The 24,140-nt window shown below is 44.9% G+C and overlaps 1 protein-coding gene across 1 annotated transcript in view; it reads left to right on the forward strand.

Moving 5' to 3' along the window:
* The window catches only part of CHST8 (carbohydrate sulfotransferase 8), a 185,352-nt gene extending 181,007 nt beyond the window's left edge, over nt 1-4,345 (forward strand). The window contains exon 3 of the mRNA XM_035121089.2: nt 3,137-4,345. Coding sequence (XP_034976980.2) covers nt 3,137-4,285 — 1,149 coding nt within the window. The 3' untranslated portion in view covers nt 4,286-4,345. The remainder of the gene's footprint in view (nt 1-3,136) is intronic.
* The last annotated feature ends 19,795 nt before the right edge of the window (nt 4,346-24,140 follow it).

Genomic DNA, 24,140 nt, shown 5'->3' on the forward strand with positions numbered 1-24,140 from the left:
TGCTGTGTTGTCCACGTTTATTAAATACCCACAGACCTTCAAGTTCCATAAAACAACTGAGTCCATACAACTGAAGGGGAAAGCATCTTTCAAAAATACAAGAAAACCACACAATCCTAAAGGGGAAGGAGAACCACCAAGGGGAGCTGAGCCTGTTTGCAGAGCCCTGCTGGGTCTTGTTGGCAAGGTGGGCAGGAGGGCAGAGGTCCTCCATCCATTTACACTCCCCTGCTCAACCTCCTGTTAAAATTGTAAACCATTTGTCTTGGATTATTTAATTGTGATTCCTGCATTGCAGGGGGTTGCACTAGATGCCCTTTGGGATCCCTCCCAACTCTACGATTATATGATTGTGTGAATGATCAAGAGACAAATAAATCTGAATTTCCTGCCTCTGTAAAAATTGCACACATGTACGTAGTAGTTTCTAACTCTTCACTGTGCACACGAACAAGCACAGTTCTCGTATTCTATTCAATCTTCCTTCCAAAATTGTTCAGTAGAGTAAGCCCAGCAGAACTTGGTTGGTCTTAGTAGGCATGTCTAGGATTTCAGAAGGCAATAGCTCAGCCTAGTGGTACAGCTTTCACCCTCATCCCACAGTGAAGGTATCTGGGCAACTCTATGTGTGGGTGACTTGAATATCTGAGTCATGGTCTAGAGCTCCGCATATGCAAAGGCTTCCCCGTTTGGTTACACAAGAGGTATATGCACAAAGTCACTTTCCACTGAGCTGAGTGCATCCCTCCTTATTGAACAGAATGCAGGCACATCTGGTAAGAGCAGGCATAGGCAAAGTCGGCCCTCCAGACTACAACTCCCATCATCCACTGGTCCTGTTAGCTAGTCCTGACCACTGGTCCACTGGTCCTGACCACTGGTCCACTGGTCCTGTTAGCTAATGATGATGGGAGTTGTAGTCCCAAAACATCTGGAGGGCCGATTTTGCCTATGCCTGGGTAAGAGCCACCAAATCATGGTGAGGTTTCTCGAGTTTATTGAAGGTGCGTCATCCAAGCAGGAAACCCCAAATTCACCTTATAATTAGAAATACTGTAAATAGGAGCAGCACCATGTCACCGAGCTTAGCTTTCCTAGCACTTGCTTGTGTTTTGGAGGGGGTGTCCTTCGGCCTGCATTTGCAAGGTGGGGCTGTCCTGAATGCTGCCTGTGGAGTGCTGAAGTGCTCTGGAGGAATGAGTTTGTTTGTTTTTGCAAGCAGAGCGTGGGTGTTGTTGTTGTTTTAATCTACAAGTTAAATGAAGCTTTTAAGTTGATTTTTTTCCCTGTACTGTATTTAAAAAATCCGCTGCTACTCACCTTGAACAAAGTAAAATTGTAAAAATTACCAAGAACTTGATGGTTCACCAGGAGCATTTAGACAGCCTCACTTCTCACAAAGCCCATGGATCTAGAGTAGAGAAACATAGAGAGGCAGAAAAATATAGAGACCTAGTGTACAAAACAGTAGAATGTATAGAAAAACAGAGTGGGAGGCTTTGGGGGGAGGGGTGCTCATGTGACTCAGAGTGCTTCATTGATATTGCTGTTTGACATAGATAGGAATGAAATTACCCCATTCACCTCGTCATTCATCCCCAGTACAAAGTGGTTCTATACTGCTAATATTTACTGTATTTCCCCGTGAATTAGATAAGGTTTTTTGACTCAAAAATCACGTCAAAAAAACTGCGGCCATCCAATACACGGATAGTGGTATAGGGAGGAAGCTGCAGGAGGCGCACACTCTAGGGAGCGTTTTCCACAACTTTTCCACAACTTTCCCCCCCACATGCCGCTGCGGGAGGTCTGCTCTCTAGGGAGCTTCCCGCCCGCAGTGGCGTGGGGGGAGCAGCTGCCCACTTTGCCAACCCCCAGCACCGGCCCTGCTGGGGTGATGGCACACGTGCAATTCCCCCTTTCAAAAGCTCAACAACTTTGGGCCATCTCCCCTCATTTTCTTTAAACTTAGTCCCCAAAAATAGGGGGCGTCTTATACATGGGGGCATCATATACACGGAAAAGTACAGTATTTCCACTTCAGCACTGGATCAGCGCCAAAGCATACCTTGAGATACAATTGTGAGCAGGTGGTACCCTCTAGAGGAAACCTTTTACAGTCACACATAAACTTATTTATTGATTGAATTTCTATACTGCCCTTCATCTGGGGATCACAGGGCAGTTTACAGTATAAAACCAGGGGGGAAATCTAGCATAGTAAGAAACAAAAATTTACTTACTTATCAAACCTTTATTAGGCATTTTACAAATAAAACCAGAAAAGAGAAGATCGCATATAAGAGCCTTGAAATATATATAAAAAAGGCAGCAGTTGGCTACATAGACTGATTGTGTGTGTGTGTGTGTGTGTGTGTGTGTGTGTGTGTATGTATATATATATATATATATATATACATATATACATATATATACAGTATATATATATATATAATCTGGGGTTTTCCCTGTTAACCTGTTCCTTGGAGGACTGCTACCAAAAACTTGGCTACCCCCGCCATTACCCTTTGGTCAACGTCAGACAGGCAGAATCCCACACTTTCACCTTGTTGGGGTTCCAGACCACCCAAAAGAGGGGACAGCACACATTGATGGAGCGTACTGTACAATGGACAATGAAAGAGAATTTGCTCTACAATGTCCAGGACATTCATAGAACATCTGCAGAATCTCTTGTTTCTAGGAATGTTTTAATATCAAAATGCCAAGGGGAAAACATTCAGACGGGCCAACATAAAAGCCCTACGTTGGGCTGGGATTATTAACTTAGTGACGTAATTGGCTCTGCTATCTAGGATATTTAAATCATAGAATTTAGGGGAACGAATTTTGTTTACAGCTGCCACAATAAAACAGTCCACAAAGCTGTTTCCTAGCTGGGTCTTTCTGGTTTATCCCTAGAAGTGGTGCTCATGTTAAGAAGAATACATTCAAAAGCAGAAAGGTGAAAAATAATTACTGCAGCGCCAAAGCTGCGTGCAAGACAATGCATTTTCTTCCATAGTTAAGCTGAGCTAAAACGGTACAAATAGCATGAGCCATTAAACATTGCAAGCTGTCTGTGGTGATGAATGCTCCCTCGTTTACTAATTTCTTGGGCCTTTTCTTTCATTAGGACTGCACATCCAACAACAGCCAGGACGGAAAAATGCCTCCGTATGCTGCTGACAAATTCCCAATTGCGAACCAGAGGGCTTCGCTAGACCCCGTGCCCAATGGAGCTGCCCTGGAAGAAGGCGCAAGCAGAAAGCAGAACATCCTGGTGGTAATTAAAGACCATTCCCCAAAAAGCGCAGGAGTTAATTCTGCCCGGACTCATAAACGGAGGAGGAGGTTTGTTATCAAAAAGAGCCCCATCCTGATAGCCGTGAACAGCTCCTTCCACAACCTGCCCATTTTGAAATCAGAGGACAGGAATGACGTCAAGTGGGAAAGCCTCTACAAGACCCAAAGGGAGCGGAAGCAGATCATGAGAGAGACTTGCTCGAAATACAAGAGCAACAACAAAAGGATAATCACACCTTATCACGTCTCCAGGATCTTCGTTGAAGATAAGTACCGAATTTTATACTGCGAAGTTCCCAAGGCCGGTTGCTCGAACTGGAAAAGGGTACTTATGGTCCTTAATGGACTGGCCTCCTCGACCAAGGTCATACAACACAACACGGTGCATTATGGGAATTATCTGAAAAGGTTGGATGGGTTTGATCGCAAAGGGATCAACCACAGGCTGAACACTTACACGAAGATGCTCTTTGTTCGCGAACCTTTTGAAAAATTGGTCTCGGCGTTTCGAGACAAGTTTGAGCATCCCAACAATTACTACCACCCGGTTTTTGGCAGACCCATCATTTCAAGGTACCGCGTCAATGCCACGAAGGAGGCACTGAGGACAGGTTCTGGGGTAACCTTCAAAGAGTTCATTCAATATCTTCTTGATGTCCACCGGCCTGTGGGCATGGATATTCACTGGGACCATGTCAACAGGCTCTGTAGCCCGTGCTTGATAGACTATGATTTTATTGGTAAATTTGAAACCATGGAGGAAGATGCTAACTTCTTTTTGCATTTAATAAATGCTCCACAAAATTTGACTTTCCCTAGGTTTAAAGACAGGCATTCTGATGAAGAGAGAACAACCACCCAGATTACACAGCAATATTTCAAACAGCTCTCCCCTTCTCAAAGGCAACGTAGCTACGATTTCTATTACATGGATTATCTGATGTTTAACTACTCAAAGCCTTTTGAAGATCTGTATTGACAGTGGAAGAGGCACTGGGAGCTACTGTTGTGGTTCCTTATATGCAAGTCTGTGTAAAATAAGTTCCAAATAAACTGTACCCATTGGCAAATAAGCTAAGGACATATCTACACTGGTCACACAGGGAAACCTGGGAAGTGTGTTCAGAGAGGGTGGGAAATAGGGACTGTTGACAGCAGGGACCCCAGACTACAATTCCCAGGATTCTTTGAGGCAGAAGTCAGGGAAGTTAACACCAAGACAGGTTTCTAATGTAGAACCAACCTAAATTTACTCCCACATTCAGGACAATCGTTGCTACACTCTGGAAGCACACCGTGCCCTTATGTTTTTCAAGAATCATCAACCTTGCAGTAATACACCTATCCATGTTGTTGGGTTTTTTAAAAAAATGATTTTGGAATTAATAAATATAAAGAAAAATTGTCACCTTCAACTTATTATTCAGTCTGCAAAGCTTGGTGGCACATGCTAAGCAGAGCTATGGAACACTTGCAGCATAAAAAAAAGAAAGAAAGATATAACATAAATATCAATTAGGGAAGAAAGGCCAATTGGATTTAAATGGGTTTACACAGAGAATTTAGAATTTAGAGGTTCTGATCCAATCAAGATTTGTCCCCAAACCACCTCTTGCCTCAAGCACTCACCTACATCCAAGTCACTCGTGCATTGTTGGGTTTTTATACATATATATAAAAAACCTCTGGCTAATTATATGCAGAATTATACAGAAAATTATATACATATGGAAGAGTCACATTTCACGTGGTGCTATATATCTGCAGCATAATTTGATAAGTAAAGGTAAAGGGACCCCTGACCATTAGGTCCAGTCGTGACCGACTCTGGGGTTGCGCGCTCATCTCGCATTATTGGCCGAGGGAGCCGGCGTATAGCTTCCAGGTCATGTGGCCAGCATGACAAAGCCGCTTCTGGCAAACCAGAGCAGCACATGGAAACGCCGTTTACCTTCCCGCTGTAGCGGTTCCTATTTATCTACTTGCATTTTGACGTGCTTTCGAACTGCTAGGTTGGCAGGAGCTGGGACCAAGCAACGGGAGCTCACCCCGTGACAGGGATTCGAACCGCCGACCTTCTGATCAGCAAGCCCTAGGCTCAGTGGTTTAACCACAGCGCCACCTGGGTCCCATTTGATAATTTAAATTTCATTTAAATTTGATAAGTATCCATACATAAATATATTCATATAGTAGTATGTTTATGTGCTGGTTGCTATAGGAAATGTGTATATACATATCATATTATATGTATAATAATGCATATAGAATAGTAGAATTGTAGAGTCAGAAGGGACACTGAGGATCATCTAGTCCAACCCTCTGCAATGCAGGAATATGCAGCTGTCCCATATGGGGAGCAAGCATGCAACCTTGCTATTATCAGCACCACAGTCTAACCAAACTTCGGCCCTCCAGATGTTTTGGACTACACTTCCCATCTTCCCCGACCACTGGTCCTGTTAGCTAGGGATCATGGGAGTTGTAGGCCAAAACATCTGGAAGGCCACAGTTTGGGGATGCCTGGTCAAACCAAATCAGTTATCCATACTCAGATTTTTAATCAGTGACCATTGTTCATGTCTTTAAGGGAATCAGTAAAACAATTTGTTTGCTTTTCATTGAGATGAAGGAGCAAGACAAAAATTAGAAAAAACATCTGTGGATAAGCTTGATACAGAGATTTTCAGACAATTCCATCCCTGCTTGCAATTGGTTATATATACACCCCTTAATTGTCTCCATCCCATTATAATTTTATCTATTATTTCCCCCTTTGGTATATTTCTACATCTAATGGCAGGGCTTTGGCACATGGGGTTGTGGGGGGGGGGGTTTCCAACAAGAGTGTAGGTGTTTGTTTGCATCACACAGATACAGAATGAGAAGGGGGAAATATGGATGGTTTTGTGATACTCTTTTTTGAGAAGACAGAGAAATAGGATTTTACAAAAATATGGTTAGTAAAAATTTGCTTTATGGAGCTGTTTCCAGTTGCCTTCTGGGAATAGAGAGGGTGAAGGGAAATCTTTCCATATTAAAGTGTGATTTCAAGGATGCACGAATGGAAGGCAACTAATATTTAATGAACATTTGAGTGCAAAATTAAGCCAGATGTTACAATTTGCAGGATATGAATACATTCTCTTCCATCTACAGCTCCCTTATGGCACATTCATCTGCAAGAAAATGAAACACAGCACATTTACATCTTTATGCACACTATTAAAATTCTTTTAATCCTTAGCATTAACATAAATCTTTAGTTTAATCTATGTAGTCTCAGGGAATATCAAATGTTGCCTTTAAAGTAGCAAATAAATTTAGATTCCACTTCCTGCCCACCAGGGTCCTTTATTTTTAATGGTTGCAAACAGTTTATTGCCCCCTTACAAGCCTCAGAGCACAGTTCAAGGTGTCTTATAAAGCCTGGAGAGATTTGGCTAAAGCCACTTAGCACATCTGGGTTGCACACTCACCTAACACCCTGGTTAAATCAGAACCCCTGATGACCACAGATGGCTGGATCTGTCCATTTTGGTTACTCTCAGTTTCTCATTTTTCCAATCTTCTGTTCAGTTTGCCACATCTATGCAGCGGTTTGCAATTTCAGAAACAAACAGTGCTCTGACGAAAATTCGCCAGCATTTTAGTGTGCCTAGTTTGATAAACCATTTAAATGCAGATTTGCCTAATAAACACATTTTTGTTGACATTTCCCTAATATAATGCATTTTTAGGAGTTCCTATTTCCAGGTCCCAGATGCTTCTAGACCCTCTTGGACAAAGATGACTTTACTCCTGTATCCCATGCTATAGCTAAAGGTAAAGGGACCCCTGACCATTAGGTCCAGTCGTGACCGACTCTGGGGTTGCGCGCTCATCTCGCATTATTGGCCGAGGGAGCCGGCGTATAGCTTCCAGGTCATGTGGCCAGCATGACAAAGCCGCTTCTGGCAAACCAGAGCAGCACATGGAAACACCGTTTACCTTCCCGCTGTAGCGGTTCCTATTTATCTACTTGCATTTTGGCGTGCTTTCGAACTGCTAGGTTGGCAGGAGCTAGGACCAAGCAATGGGAGCTCACCCCGTCACAGGAATTCGAACCGCCGACCTTCTGATCGGCAAGCCCTAGGCTCAGTGGTTTAACCACAGCGCCACCTGGGTCCCATGCTATAGCTACCATACGTCCATTACCGGGATTTCAAAGGCATAATTGACGCCAGGATTTCTAAAATGTGGCCCTTTGTCCTGTGTCTTAGACTACTGCAGTGCCCTCTATGTGGGGCTTTCCTTGGAAACTGTTTGGAAGCTGCTGTTCTTGCAGAATGCGGTAGCCAAGATTTTGACAGGGATGGGTGCAAGAATGCATATGACGTCTGGACTGAAGGAGCTGCACTGGTTGCCTATTAGCTTCCAGTCCTAATTCAAAGTGCTCACATTGATATTTAAAGCCCTTTTTAAAAAAATCTGGGCTCCAAATATATGAAAGAGCATCTCCTTCCTTATAGACCAGCCCAGGAATTAAGATCGGTAGAAGAGGACCTCCAAGTGGTTCCGATGCTTTCAAATTTGGGGGGGAAGAGTGTTGTGAGGGGGCCTTCTTGGTGATGGCCTCAAAAAAGTGCATCTGTCACCATCACTTTTTAGCAGGACCTGGGAACTGGGAACTGGCTTCTTATTTCCACCCCACACACATGCTAACTTTAACAGGTGGGCAGAGCTGCCCATCCATCGAAGTTCAGAAGAGTTTGCTGTAACTGTCGATACAGCAAATTCTTTTTGAAGTCCATTTACAGGAGCAGTTTGAGTCCCAGCCAAGGCTGAAAACCCAGCAGAGCTCTCTTGATGCTCCTCAAACAATCCGGAGAAAACAGAAAGAGAAATGAACCACTTTAGAAGATGTTTGTTGCTGTGGTTACAAAAAGAAGTTCTCTAATGAAACAGCAACAGGACTGAAGAAAGGAAGTTGTGTTTGAGTAGTGATTTGAGTAATGGGCTGATCCTTCCAGGTGCTGAGTACCTTCAAGTCTCTTCAAAGTTGGGAAGAGAGAGAAGCTCTGCAACCTGCAGAGCTGGGCCCTCGGGGGAGCAAAGAAACATGGAAGATATACAGTGTGGAGGATTTGTTTTAATGGGAAGAGCTTTCACGCAGATGCTGATTTCTACATCCCAAAGTTGTGTTACTTGAAACATAAAAGAGCGCAGGGACCCTCTGCTGAAGCAGTAGCCACAATAGTCTTATAAAACAGGATGTTTTATGCATGTGATTATATGGTTTTTACCCATTTTTGCCTACTTTAGGAGATTCAGTTAGGATTGCATGAATTTAAACTGTTATGCTGATTGCTGACACTTGTGGAAAGAGATTCCTCTTACTCTTTTTGCCGTGCCAGCTCCAGGTTGGCGCAGCAGAAAGGCATAGAATCATAGAGTTGGAAGAGACCACAAGGGCCATCCAGTCCAACCCCTTGCCAAGCAGGAAACAAACACCATCAAAGCATTCCTGACAGATGGCCGTCAAGACTCTGCTTAAAGACCACCAAAGAAGGAGACTCCACCACACTCCTTGGCAGCAAATTCCACTGTCGAACAGCTCTTACTGTCAGGAAGTTCTTCCTAATGTTTAGGTGGAATCTTCTTTCTTGTAGTTTGAATCCATTGCTCCGTGTCTGCTTCTCTGGAAGCAGGCTAAACATACCCAGCTCCCTAAGCCGTTCCTCATAAGGCATCGTTTCCAGGCCTTTGACCATTTTGGTTGCCCTCTTCTAGACACGTTCCAGCTTGTCAATATCCTTCTTGAACTGTGGTGCCAAGAACTGGACACAGTATTCCAGGTGAGGTCTGACCAGAGTGGAATACAGTGGTACTATTACTTCCCTTGATCTAGATGCTATACTCCTATTGATGCAGCCCAGAATTGCATTGGCTTTTTTAGCTGCTGCATCACACTGTTGACTCATGTCAAGTTTGTGGTCTACCAAGACTCCTAGATCCTTTTCACATGTACTGCTCTCAAGCCAGGTGTCTCCCATCCTGTATTTGTGCCTTTCATTTTTTTTTGCCCAAGGCCTGGATGTTTGAATGGAGTAGATAGGCATGAAGGATCTGGCAATTTCAGATATCTCAGTTTCCCATTTTCCCCCAACTTAAATTCCATTCTACACATTTGCTCATTAAAAAAAACCTCATGAAAATCCACCAGAATTTTTGTGCAAATTTCCCCGAATAAAAGCATTTTTGTATGCCGTTTTGTTTCTGCAAGTAATCCATTCTATTACTTTCCTTAACATATTCATTTTATGCACACTTCTCCCTAATATATACATTTGTGTAAACATTGGCGGCAGAACTGTATTGAAAAATTTGGATAAGTGCAAATTTCAATCGATTGCTGTGTCTCGGTTCCCACGTTGTTTTGGAAAGTGAGAATTGGATATATCGACTTTTAAATGAGAACTGAATCAAATTTCACCACCATCTCTAGCCCTGTATAAATTGAATATTAGTGCACTGGAGGGGGAAGGAATCTAGGGTGCGACCTATTGACTCACATTTTGTACATGCAGAACAACAAGAGGGTTTCACAGAGACCATTCCTTCCCCCTTCAAATGGGGCTGCCGTTGCCAGGACAGCCAGGTTCTGCCACCATTTTGTGCATTCCCTTGGTTGCAAAAGGTTCCAAAGGTGAGCAAGGAAGGATGTGCCTCAGCCTTTGGCAAGTACCCAGAGGGTAACAGGTTGCTGAAGACTGAGCTGGCTGCTGCACAGAGCAAATCTGCTTGTCAGTTCCGCACCGAAATTCTCCACTGACATGGTCAAGAGAACTTCCTGATCAAAATCCCTGAGCTTTCATCGTTTCTATTGTCATTGGCGCCTGGCCTTGCTTTCTGGAAAGCTGCCTTAACAGCCCTTTCATCTCAAAATATACCTTTCCAACGGCACCTTTTTATCTCTGTGAAAATACATTTCGGTCCCTGGTTCCTGTCCTTGTTCTTGTTCTGAGATGGTCAATTTATCATGAATGCAAGGGAAACTGAAATGAGCATTAAGATGTTTTTGACATGATATATTCCACAGTGAAGAAGATTGTACACTCAGGACTTACTGAGGCACAGGTCCACACGTTAAAGCAGGGGTCGGCAACTTAAGGCCCATGGACCCCCACCGCCCGCTTGGGGACCCCCGCTGCCCGCTCGGTTGGCTCCCGTGTGCCACGCAAAACCAGCGCGGAGCAGAGCAGGGACCGCCTTCTGCAATGCTGGCTGGCTTCCCATTAGCTGCAAGTAAGCTCCTGCAGCCAATGGGAAGGTGCACACTCCTCCTCTATAATAATAATAATAATAATTTATTATTTATACCCCGCCCATCTGGCCGGGTTCCCCCAGCCACTCTGGGCGGCTTCCAACAAAATATTAAAATACAGAAATCCATCAAACATTAAAAGCCAGAAGGAGCACCGGAAATAGCATTTGTGCATGCATGCGTTCGCGTTCGCGCACTCCGGCCCACCACGGCGTCTGCAGGACTGTGAACCGGCCCAAGCCACAGAAACTTTGCCGACCCCTGCGTTAAAGCTTTGTGTCCAAGCACTCTTTTATTTTTGTTTTTGCTGCAGAGCTTTCCAAACACAAAACTCACTCTTCAACATAGAGCTTTAATGCATGGAATGTGCCTGGAAAGCATGGAGGAAAGGTAAGTGTGGCTAAGCCCTTGGTGTGTTAGTCCTGAACAGTTTGCAAGACCCAGCAACTGGAGGAGAGAATAATGCAAAGAACTCGCTGCCAGGAGATGTCGTTCCTAAAACTGTTGATCATTAGCCAAACGGCATAGATCAAGATCTTTTTAACCAGCAGCGCTGCAGTAACTGGAGAGGGCGACTAAAGTCAGCGATCACAATTTTTCCTGTAATTACTGCATAATGAAACTAATTTCTTTTCACCCCAGATGCCTTTCACCTCTTGCCAGCAGCACATTCCTGTAGAATATGAATGCTAATAATGAAGTGGCTGGAGACAGGCAGTGCTTTCAGATTGGAGGGCCTGACTTTTTAATAGTGTTCGGAGCGTGGTGCCAAGAATGCGGGGCTCGTGCTACTACTGTCCCTTGCAGTATCACCTGGGGCGGGGAGAAACAGGTCACAAAATGAATTTAGGGCTCTGTGGCATTTTTCTATATGTTCCTTTTCATCTCTGATTTTTGCATTGCAGCGAAGGAAAGGATAACGTTCATTCTGAGCCTCCCTATTAGACGTTCTCTCTCTCTCTCTCTCTCCTAATTGCAGTGTCTTGGGAACTCCTTTCAGTGGTGAGCCAGGAGTTCTCTTCAGATGAAATGAATTGAAAATGGGAAGATGTATATCATGCCTCATTTCTTAAAATCATAGAATTGTAGAGTTGGAAGAGGTCCCAAGGGTAATCTAGTCCAAACCACTGCAACGCAGGAATCACAGCTCAACCCCCTCCCCCCGACAGGTGGCCGTTCAACCTCTGTTCAAAAACCTCCTAGGAAGGCGAGTCCACCACTTTCTGAGGTAGGCTGCTCCACTGTTGAACAGCTCTTACTGTCAGGAAGTTCTTCCTAATGTTTAGGTGGAATCTTCTTTCTTGTAGTTTGAATCCATTGCTCCGTGTCCGCTTCTCTGGAGCAGCAGAAGACAAGCTTGCTCCCTCTTCCATGGGACAGCCCTTTAGCTATTTAGATAGCCATCACATCACCTCTCAGTCTTCTCTTCTCCAGGCTAAACATACCCAAATCCCTCAATGGTTCTGCATAAGGCCTTGTTTCCAGAACCTTTATCATCTTGGTCACCTCTACTGCACACATTCCAGCTTGTCAATATCCTTCTTAAATCAGTAGTGATGGAATTTGTTTTCTGCCATCATTCAATATTCTAACATACCCACTGGGATTGACAAGTTTTTACCAAGGAATTCTTTTTAGGTCTGCTGACCCAAATCTAGTGATGCTCAAAGAATCCCCCCCCCAGCTCATTTTTTTCCACCTAGCCTGAGGTTCTATATGACCTTCTCTTGCTGGTAAATGCACATTGATTCAGCCATCCAGAGAGTAAGCCCCTCTTCTCTTTCCCAATTTCCTGGCTTCCTTCAGACCAGCCTTTGCTAACCTGAATACCTCCAGAAGTTTTGGACTCCAGCTCCCACCAGCCCCAGCCAGCATGCCCATGCGCCCATCAGCTGCACTGGCTCCCGGTGGAGTACAGGATCAGGTTTAAGGTGCTGGGTTTGACATTAAAAGCCCTATGTGGCTTGGGACCCTTGTACCTACGGGACCGCCTCTCCTGGTATGCCCCGCGGAGGACCTTAAGGTCCACAAACAACAATATTCTGGAGATCCTGAGCCATAAGGTGGCTAGATTGGCCTCTACTAGGGCCAGGACCTTTTCAGTATTGGCCCCAACTTGGTGGAACGCTCTTTCACAGGAGACCAGGGCCCTGCGGGATTTGTCATCTTTCCGCAGGGCCTGAAAGACAGAGCTGTTCCGCCTGGCCTTTGGGCTGGACTTAGTCTGACCCCTGTGTTTTTCCTCCCTCGTGGTTTGGATTTATGGACTACTTAAAATGAGGCTGCATTTTAAATTTTAATATTGTATTTTAATCTGTATTTTAATTAATTGCTTTTTATGTTTTATTGTAATTTTATTGGTGTTAGCCGCCCTGAGCCCGGTTTTGACTGGGGATGGTGGGGTATAATAAAATTATTATTATTATTATTATTATTATTATTATTATTATTGCTGGCTGAGGCTCATGGGAGCTGTAGTCCAAATCATCTGGAGGTCAGCAAGTTAGCAAAGACTGATACATTGGTTCCATGACTTACGAGTTACTCGACATCCGAAGTTTTCGACTTACGAATGGGACAAATGGCCGCACGCTTATGAATTTTTCTACATACGAATGGAAACCGTTGGCGGTTTTAAATGCGGTTTCCTTGACTTACGAATTTTAAATGCGGTTTTCTTGACTTACAATTTTTTTCGAATATTTTTTTCCCTATGGGAAACCACTTTTCGACTTATGAACTTTTCGACCTACGGATGTGCATTCGGAATGGATTAAGTTCGTAAGTCGAGGGACCACTGTACATGTGGAGGTTGACGCAGCTTTCAGCTTGTGCCTTTTTCTCCATTGTTGATACACAGAAGTGTCAGCGTTGACTGATTAAAACGCCACAGGAAGAGGAATCTTTGTGTGGGTTTTATTAATAGACTTCTGCAAAGATGCAACCTTTTAAAGGAGGGAGCCATTTTAATCAAGTTTGATCTCTTGCACTGAATGCATGAAAACTAGGGATTAGCCAAAAGAAATTCAGCGCAGGTTTCTGCTTGAAAATGGAGATTTCATGGTGCTGAGGTGTAACTGCCCCAGGCCCCTAATTTCTCCCTTTTTTGTGGCTGTTCTCCCATGATTCATAGCCAATTCCCCCCCCCCAACCTGGTTCATTCCTCCAGAAGTGGTTCCAGGTAATCAGGGATCATATGGGATGCCATGATGTTATGATTCTGTGCAGTTGGAATAATTTGACTGTTTCCAGATACCATTAGAAGCAAAATGAGCTTGGGTATATTGAGGACAATGCTGTCCACAAAGGTCACATAAATGATCCAAGCCAATAAAGGATCAGAGAAGAATCATTTGTGTCCAGCTCTTTCGCATAAGATCCTTGAGAAAAAGTAACGACAGGGGAACCCTTTTTCTATTATTATTCTACTGAAGATTTTCACGAAACGCCCCCTACTTTGCTCAGCTTTAATAAAATCTTTCCTAAAGCGTTTTGTTCTTTAAAAAAATAATATTTATTGAATTTTCCAACGTTACAAATCAATATACCTTCACATCAACTTTATATCTTCAGCAAAAAAAAGAGGGGGGGGAGAGAAAAACATACAAAAAAGAAAAAAAGAATATCAAAGAAACAAGAAAAAAGAATTTTTTTAAAAAAAAATTAAACATCTAATATATAAACCATTGTAATAGACTTTGACTTCCCCGTTCCGTCCTTCCCAAGTCTTATTATATCCCATTTTGGCAATTTTCCTAATTCTTTACATTAATCCAAATATCTCAAATAAATTCTTATAATATCAAATTACATAAAATCCCATCAATTATACTCCCCGCACTTTAATTCTATAATAATCCCCTTTAGCCTCCTATTTTCCCTAAAAATCTCCTTAAATCTCTATTTCTAACAATTTCTAACAGAAAAGAACATTTATTATTTTAAATCAATACAGAAGATCACCCTCCTTCACCCGGGTGCCCTTCTCTGGACGACCCGACCAGCATCTTTAAACAGTCCGATTTGAAACCGTATTATCCGTCTCTTAGTTGTAATGTGCTCTGGCAATCAACCTACTCCGTCTCTTGCCCACTCCAACCCCCTCTCTTCTTCCCAGAAAACCTTCTGTCGCCCCCATTGTTCATATCCTTCGCCCGGACCTACCCTCCCCTCTCTCACTGAGGAGGTTCGACTCCGGACCATCACTTGATTGTTTTTCCCTGGAACCAGCTCTCCTCCTCTCACTAGGAGAGACAGCTCCTGGATTTCTTTGCACATTGGAGCTCCTTGGTAGCAATCTAGGTCCTGCGCAACCACTCTCACCGCTTGCGCTTCAATCCAAAACTTCTTCTCCTCTTGTTCTGTCACTTTTGTATCAGTATTCTTGTCATCCTCTAATTCGTCCTCTTGTTTTTCCTCATTGTCAATGGAGAGAAGTCGTTGCTGTGTCTCAAGGCATAACTTTGTAATCCTTTTGTATTCTTTTACTCCTTCAAAGATTTCGTAGATTTTTTTCCCAGACTCTTTGTATCCCATTCTCTCCCATCTTGTGATGTTGTTTAGTCTAGGGATTTCCTTTGTCCTCTCCAATTTCAATATGGCGATCAGGCAGAAGTGTCGGAGACGTGTCTTAAACTTCAATAGCCGGGGCTCCAGATTCCTGCCACCCGGTTTCCGAAGGGGTCAGTTTTGCAGAAATCCAATCTTATAAAATAAAATCGTCTCCCCTTGGCTCTGCTAACCACAGGGGAGAGCTCCTGCTTGCTATTTTTAGGAAGTCCCGTTCCAGCTTGATAGCTGCAGGCTCGGTAATTGCATCTAAAAAATCTCAGTGAAGGGGGGGAACGACCTCTGTCTTCTTTAAATTCCACCCCCAAGTCCGAATTTTTTTCCAAATTAAATATAGAATCTTACTTGTTAATCCAATTCTGATTTTGGAGGCATCTGGTGCTCAGTTGGTGTCGGCTCGGAGCTTTGCACCACAGAGTGAGCGTATCGTCCCGAGGCTCCGTCGCGCGCCGCCTGCTGACTTCACCCCCTAAAAAGGGGGGTTACTCGCAGCGGCCGAGACTTTAAGGAGCTCTGCCGGGTGCCACGTCCCTGGACAGCCCAGTCCAGGGGTTCTCCGGGGGGCCACCTCGCTCGGATGGCATTCCCCCCCCCCTGCAACGCCCGGGGATCTCAGAGATCGAGAATCCCCCGCCGATCCCAATGGCCGCCAGACCGGAAGTCGTTAAAGCGTTTTGAACCAGTGCTTTTCTAATCCCTTTTTAGAGATAAGAATAGTTTACAAAAACTTCTAGGTGGAGTTGAGCCCACTCCAAAGCAATTATACACATGTTCTAAATATGCACTTACAGAGATGGGGCAAAAGTGTAAACAGAATTTTTCCAGTTATGAATGAAAAAAAGTTAATGGGAAACAGCGAAAAAAATAGAAGTAATGAATATTTTCAATGTTTTCAATGTACAAATAGTGAGTTTTAAAAAAAAAATTCAGATGTTATAAAAATAAAATTTAAAATATCCCAAAGTTAAATGGCAATGTATACAATCAAAATAAAGTTGTGTTTAATGTATAATTAAGATCAGGGGTCCCCCAGACTAAGGCCCGGGGGCCGGATGCGGCCCAATCACCTTCTAAATCCGGCCCGCAGAGGGTCCGGGAATCAGCATGTTTTTACATGAGTACAATGTGTCCTTTTATTTAAAATGCATCTCTGGGTTATTTGTGGGGCCTGCCTGGTGTTTTTACATGAGTAGAATGTGTCCTTTTATTTAAAATGCATCTCTGGGTTATTGGTGGGGCATAGGAATTTGTTCATATTTTTTCCCCAAAATATACTCCGGCCCCCCACAAGGTCTGAGGGACAGTGGACCGGCCCCCTGCTGAAAAAGTTTGCTGACCCCTGGTTAAGATGGATGAGGCCACCTTAGGGGATGGGGCGACACCATAGCCAAAGGAATGTTCCACTCTGTGGGGCTGGTGGCAAGGTAGACCAGGGTTGGATCTTTGCCAGAAGATGACCCTCCAGCAGGGGCTTCATTGACAAGAGCTCCTTGGGCTGCCTCCCCATTGCAGCCTGCTTATTGTTCACTCAGCTCTCACTCTGGTGTGTGAGAGTGGGGAGGAGTGTGATTTGGAATACAGTTGTACCTTGGAAGTCAAACAGAATCCATTCTGGAAGTCTGTTTGACTTCCAAAACTTTCGGAAACCAAAGCGCGGCTTGTGATTGGCTGCAGGAAGCTCCTGCAGCCAATCGGAAGCCGTGGAAGCCACGCCGCCGTTCGGCTTCCAAAAATCGCTCGAAAACCGGAACACTCACTTCTGGGTTTCAATCGTTCAGGAGCCGCTTTGTTCGGGAGCCGAGGTATTTGAGATGCAAGGTATGACTTTACTGTGTCCAGTTATGGTCACTTCAAAAAGCATATTGTAAAGTTGGGAAAAGGTTCAGAAGAGGGCAACCCAAACAATCAAAGGGCTAGAGAGAGTCCCTGTGAGGAAAGGTGGCAGTGTCTGTGGCATTTTAATTTAGAGAAAAAGGTGAGGAAGAGGCGACATGAGAGAAGAGTGTAAAATCATGCATGGTGTCATAGCTGGCTCAAAACATTTTGCTGCTTCAAGGTAAAGGAACCCCTGACCATTAGGTCCAGTCGCAGACGATTGTGGGGTTGTGGTGCTCATCTCGCATTATTGGCCTAGGGAGCCGGCGTACAGCTTCCAGGTCATGTGGCCAGCATGACTAAGCCGCTTCTGGCGAACCACAGCAGCACACGGAAAGGCCGTTTACCTTCCCGCTGTAGCGGTACCTATTTATCTACTTACACTTTGACGTGCTTTCGAACTGCTAGGTTGGCAGGAGCTGGGACCAGGCAACGGGAACTCACCCCGTCGCGGGGATTCGAACTGCCGACCTTCTGATCGGCAAGCTCTAGGCTCTGTGGCTGGCTCAAAACATGTTGCTGCTTAAGGCAAAACTCTCTCTCTCTCTCTCTCTCTCTCTCTCACACACACACACACACACACACACACTGTTGCTGCTGCTGCCTCCTTCTCTGCCTCTCACTGCCCTGCCACCACCCAGCTTCCTCCTCCTCTGTCCTCTCCGACACCTGAAACTACTGGAGGCAGCAGGGGGGAGCCCCGGTGTGCTGAAGGCAGCGGGGAAGAAAAGAAGGAGGCCAGAAAGGAGCAGGTGGCAGCAGGAGATAGAGGAGGTTGGCAACAAGTGGAAGAATTGCCAAGAGGAGTGTTACTCCAACCTGCTGTCTCCAACCTGCCTCGCCAAGCCTCATGGGTGGGCTGGCCCTGGATGGCACAGAGAAATAGATAGAGTAGATAGAGTGCTAAGCATTTGGGTGCTTCGCTTTCAAGAGAACAGGGTGCAGGTTCTGCTACATGCAATGAAACTTTATAGAAAACACAGCTTAAGTGATTCAAATAGAATATATTGGAGCACTGCAAATCATTGGCTCATGTCTTGTTCTTGCTTTTGTTACTTATACACACTACCACTATTTAATAAAGTTTGGCGGCGACTTTAGAACTCCCTGCCTATTGATACCAAGCAAGCGCCATCGCTGTATGTATTTTGTGCTATTATTCTGTATTTTTATACTATGAACCACCCTGAGATCTCCGGATGAAGGGTGGTATACAAATTTAATAAATGAATAAACAACAACAATAATAAATGCTTATGTAGGAAACAGTAGATCTAGCTGAAAGGCAACACATGGAGATCTGCATTGATCATTGAAAAGTATCCGTTGTTGTTGCTGCTGCTGCTGTTGTATAATTCTAAGATGGTTGGATAATTTTAGAACGCTGTATAATCTTAGAAGAGGGCATGGCTGTGACTATCATGAAGGGGCTATGAACTTCTGAATTTGCCACAATGCCCCTGTAGGTGGGTCATTTGGTGTTCACTGCCTGTGCCTACATTTGATGATAATTTTGGAGCCCAGAGCAAGGAGCAGGAAAAGTCCTCCCACCACAGAGAAAGCCAACTCAGGTAAATTGTACCACAGCAAAGCTGCCTGTTCTGTGGAATTGTTATCCAAAATGGTTCCTCTGTGGAGAAAGGACTTCTGCTTGTCCTGGGTTTCAAAGTGCATCCCTTCTTTCTCTCCGTGATAATTTATGGAAAGACTAATAGACCAAGGTCAGTGGTCTATGCCACAATAACTCTGTTAGTCCTTAAGGTCTCGCAAGGCTGAGTTTGACTTCTTCCTCGGTTTGCCTCAGAAACCAAGAGAAGCAGGTGAGAGAAGTGAATGGAGAACAGGGAGCCTCGATTCCGAGCCTCCATTCCTTCCCCACAAGTTGGAGGGCTGTGGCAGCAGCTGGAGCTTTTCCTCCTACACCCTCCACTAGACTTCCTTGCCTGAGGGGAATGCTGCTCTTGTCTTCTCCCTGTTTCCATGGCACTGCCGGAGCCTTCCGGCTGAGTCCGTGCTGTGTCTGAGGGGCCTCTCGCAGCTCTCCGGCAGCTTCCCAGGCAGAGCTTTTTGTGCGTCTGTGTGGTTGTTATTGTCCTTCGGTCTCTTCATCTCCCTGTCAACACCTGAAAGAGCACCTGAATTGCTCTGTGTTTCTGACAGCAGCAGCCATAGATTCCCCCAGATTAAAACAACAGGGGACGAGCTGGGTAATAGGAACACGCAATGGGATGCGACCATTTCAGAGATCAAAAATGCTGGTGACTGCGGATAGGGGAGAAGACGCTCTGTAAGCTGTTGTTATTTCTTGCATTTATATCCCACCTTTTTCTCCAAGGATCTCAAGGTGGTTCTCTCCCTACTCATTGAATCTGCACAACAACCCTGTGTGGTGGGTTAGGCTGAGAAGCAGTGACTGGCTCAAGGTCACCTCGTGAGTTGCATGGCTGGGCAGCAATTTGAACCCTGGTCTCCCAGGTCCTAGACCAACACTCTAACCACTATGCCACACTGCCTCTCTAGGGATGGGTGAGTGTGTTTTGGTTTTTCTCCATTTTCCCACTTTATATTTGGTTCACCACATTGTCACATCAGTTTGTGATTTTTTTTATAAAAAGCCTCAAAAAAAATTCACATGCCATTTTCGTGTCAATTTGAGGATCACAGAATCATAGAATTGTCGAGCTGGAAAGAATCCCAAGGGTCATCTAGCTCAACCCCCTGCATTGCAGGAATATTAGCCACTCATATTATTTATTTATTCAGACATTCATTTTATTTACATCCTGCCCTTCAACCTGGAGGTTCCCATGGCGGCACACAACAATTCATCAAATGCACACATCAATACGAAGACCACGAAGCCAACAACTCAAATAAAACAGAAATTAAAACATTGCATGCGATTTTGCCTAGCTATGGGGTGCCCCCTGCTCCCTTGCCATACCCCCATTCCTCCCCTTCCTCCATTTCATTTTGCCCCCACCAATGATGTCAGCCCTATCTTTTCTTCCTCCTCTTTCCCTTTGCCTGAGCTTCGCCCAAACCACCTCAGCTCCAAGGGAAAGGCAACAAAATCACTCCGTCAACTGCTCTTTCACAGTTCCTTGAAGAGAGAAGTGCTTGATTTGCTCCAAAGCCTGAATTTTCCCTCTTGGGGAAGTGTTGCTTGCAATTAAACCCCCTGAAGATTGTTTTAGGTCATCCCACACACACCTCCACCACAATTGGCTGGGTAGTCTCTCCTACTAAACACCAAAGAAATCCCTTACTATGATATTAGGGATCAAAAAAGGAAGCAGATTTCTAAGGAAGGAAGGAAGGAGCATTAAGACATTCTAGTGTTGAACATGAAGCAATAGTGGCATCCAGTGGCACAGTTTCATTCATTAAACACCACACAAAACACTCGGAAGGGTACATTTTATTGCGCCACCTGTTCTGACAAGGCCATTGGCTCATGAGCTGGCCTGGGTACTAGTCTCCAGAATCCCTGAAGAAACATTTTGCTTCAATGACTTAACTATTAATGGGTCTTGAAGGGGAGATGTGGGCCTCCTGATAAAGACACAGGTCATGGTGCTCACTGCTTGTGCCACCACAGCTGTTCAGCCATCAAGATAACCACAGCCCACCAGACATACACAGGCCTTGCTAGGTGTTATGGTGAACCTCTTCTTTTGCTTCCTTCTTTGCTTGACAGAAATAGGGTGCTGCCTGTCAGGCAAGGCGGGCATGGGCTGTGCTCAGCTTTCAAGCCCCAGGCCCAGCTGGTGTTCCAACACAGCTGTTGTTGGACTACAAATCCCATTATCCCCAGCTGGCAGGAATAGTGGTCAGGGATTATGGGAGTTGTAGTCCAACAACAGCTAAGGACCCATGTTTGAGAACGACTGCTATAAGGCCTGTGAGGAGCCACTGTGACCAAGAGGCTCCAGATCTTGGCTTGGGAGGAGCTTGTCAGAAAATGATGATGATGATGATGATGATGATGATGACACTTAGTCTGCATTCACATAGCAGTTTATTCTGTTTCCCTGACATTTCCCTAACTGTTAGTTTTCGTATCATGTTTCACGCAACGTAAAAGCCGCTTCTGGAAATCTAGCAAAATGGAGCGGGCGTTCAGCATGAACTTCTGTGTTAATTGCTTCCTGAAATTATTTCCTTATTTTGTAAGATTTAGACCAGGCATCCCCAAACTTAGGCCCTCCAGATGTTTTGGACTACAGTTCCCATCTTCCCCGACCACTAGTCCTGTTAGCTAGGGATCATGGGAGTTGTAGGCCAAAACATCTGGAGGGCCGCAGTTTGGGGATGCCTGATTTAGACACAGCTCAATTGTAAAGAAAAACCCTCAAAGCAGTTTACAAATATTTACAATAAAATTATCAATAAGGAAAAAATTAACAACAGTAGTTCAAAACTTTCAAAACGTTAAAATAACTGTAGACTTAAACAGGTTAAAATCTACACCAACATTCTAAACATCTGGACTGGCTTGTTGAAACAAGGATGTTTTTAGCCAGCACCAAAAGTGTGCAGTGACATCAATAGGCAGGGAGCAGGGGCGGACGAAGGCTTGACACCCAGGGTGGGGCGTTGCTACGTAGGGCGCATGTGTGGCGTCACTACGGACAACGCATGTGCCATACGTAGTGACGCCGCACATGCACTGTACATAGCGGTTTGCCGGCGGCGCTGCTCGAGCGCCATACAGACGGTGCCGGGATCCCTCCATCATCGCTACAGCCACGAACAGAGGATCCTCTACATGTGGCTGTAGCGGCGACGGAGGGATCCCACCACCGTCCGTACGGCACTGGAGTGGCACTGACGGCAAACTGCTATGTACAGCACATGTGTGCGACACCGCACATGCGCTGTACATAGCAGTTTGCCGCTGGCACCGGGATCCTCTGCTCACTACTGCAGCCGCGAACGGAGGATCCTCCACATGCAGCTGCGGCGGCACGATGGCTGCTTGAGCATTTGCGAGCCCCCGCAGGGTGCCTTCTTGTCACCCCTGCAGACATGGCACCTGGGCTGAACCACCCCACCCCACCCCCATTGCGATGCCACCGGCAGGAAGTTCTAAAGTGTAGGTGCAAAGTGTAGCTGCTACAACACTAAAAGATCGTGTTCAACGGCACTGATAGCAGTGCTAATTACATTGATTCAAGTGGTCATGTTGGTGTATATGAGGTAAGGAGATCTTGTAGGTAAACTACTCCCAAATTGTTCAGGGCTTTAAATACTAATACCTTGGACTCGGCCCAGTAGCAAATGGGCAGGCAATGCAGAACTCTGGGTGAATGGGTGACTATTTAGTGCAGCCCTACACTGCATGCTTCCATTCCTGCCACTAACGCAGCCGCTCCTCTAGATCTCTGCAAATCAGAGCACGTCAGAAAATTAACTTCCATTGAAACCATGTCTGAGCCAGTCTTAATAAAATGTTGGACTTTTCTTTGCCACTAATGTCCACAAGATGGCAGCAGATACATTGTCAGTCCTTGTAAGAAGTGGATGAGCAATAGAAGAAGAAAAATGGTTAGGTTAAAAGTACCTCCCTGGATTTTCATGTAGAGGAGGAATTTTTTTCATTTTTAGATTCGATATCTCTAGTCAGGGAGAACAAGGCTTCCTTTCCTGATGTTGCTAAGGAGCAGGCATGGAGGTTGGTTAACTTGCATCCATTTCTTGATTGTCACTTAAAGGCATCCAGACACTGAAATAAAGAAGCAAACCTCTCTACTCCCAGCTCTTGTGAGAATGGCTTAGGCGTTAAGATTAGATAGAGAATGGAGGCTTATTCTAATTACTTTGTAGATCCTTGAGAAATGTTCCTGTTCCATGCGCTTTCCCTCAAACCAGCTTCTATCCAATTTGAAAATGCAAGGCGCAGTTAAGCTGAGGTGTGTACAGTTCAGGCAGTCATCGCACATGCCCAGATAACACTTCAGGTAATTGGAATTTTGCATGGGGAAACCAATCAGGTCATGGGTGAAGACATCCCCTCTCTCCCTGACCAAGCTGGGTCAAGAAGGTCAAAAAACAGTGTCAAACTTGCATTAGATGCTGAAGATATGTTCTCTCCTCCAAATCGGTCTTCATAATCTGTAAGGGGGAGACAGTATAGAGAACATCCCCCTTGCATCAGAAGTAGCTCCTCCCCAAGCAGCGATGGAAGCGAGGGCTCTGAGGAGGCCAGTCAGGAAGTGGAGGGAGAGTGCCAGGGCTCTGGCAGCATGGGAGAGCCCCGGCTACACAGGAGGGAGGCGAGAGAGGGGGAAAGGGGGGGAAGGAAAGCATGGAGCGTAGACCCTTTCCTCCGGTTCCGGAATTACGCAGGAGAAAAAAGGGGAGGAGATTCACTGTCCCGAGACTCTTATGTTGGGAGAGATCACGCGGGGGGGCAGTGCCGGATTCTGCATCGGAATGAGCAGACATGTTTTCCACACCTGTCTCACTGTAAATAGAGTGCACCAATAAAAACTGTTTAAAGACAAGCATGTGGAGCGTCGTTACTCTGGAGTAGTCGCAAGAACCCCTGACATAATCTAAGCAACTGATGTCAACTTCAGTCAATTTTATTGGAACATTCCAGCAGATTATAAATAATGCTGAACCCATCATTGTGATCCACTATAGACCTGTAAAAGATTATTGATAAAGAACCAAAATGGACCAAGGGTGGAAAAATCCTTGCTGAAACAACTGCCACGGGATTCAATTTTACTAATTTGGGTGATGCAGTAAAGACCCTCATAGAGGGGAAGCAGAAATACAAGAAACTAAGGAACAATTAATTCAGAAATAAGTTGGAGTGAAATTGAACATGCAGGTGGTGGTGGTTGTTACTATCACAATCATCTGTAACATGCCACATAACATGTTCTCTGATGGCCTGCAAGAAATGAAAGAAGAGAATACAATACTGAAATACAAGAACGGAACAAATAAACAGCAGCATAAAAACTTTCAAATCCTGCAATCCTCCAGCCCCTGGGAAGCATGTTTTCCTCTCCAAAGGCCAACAGAAAGAGAGACCCGATGTGAAACACTGCTCTCCTCACCACAATGG

Source organism: Zootoca vivipara, chromosome 6 (genome assembly GCF_963506605.1).
Source record: "Zootoca vivipara chromosome 6, rZooViv1.1, whole genome shotgun sequence".
In the NCBI taxonomy this organism is placed as follows: domain Eukaryota; kingdom Metazoa; phylum Chordata; class Lepidosauria; order Squamata; family Lacertidae; genus Zootoca; species Zootoca vivipara.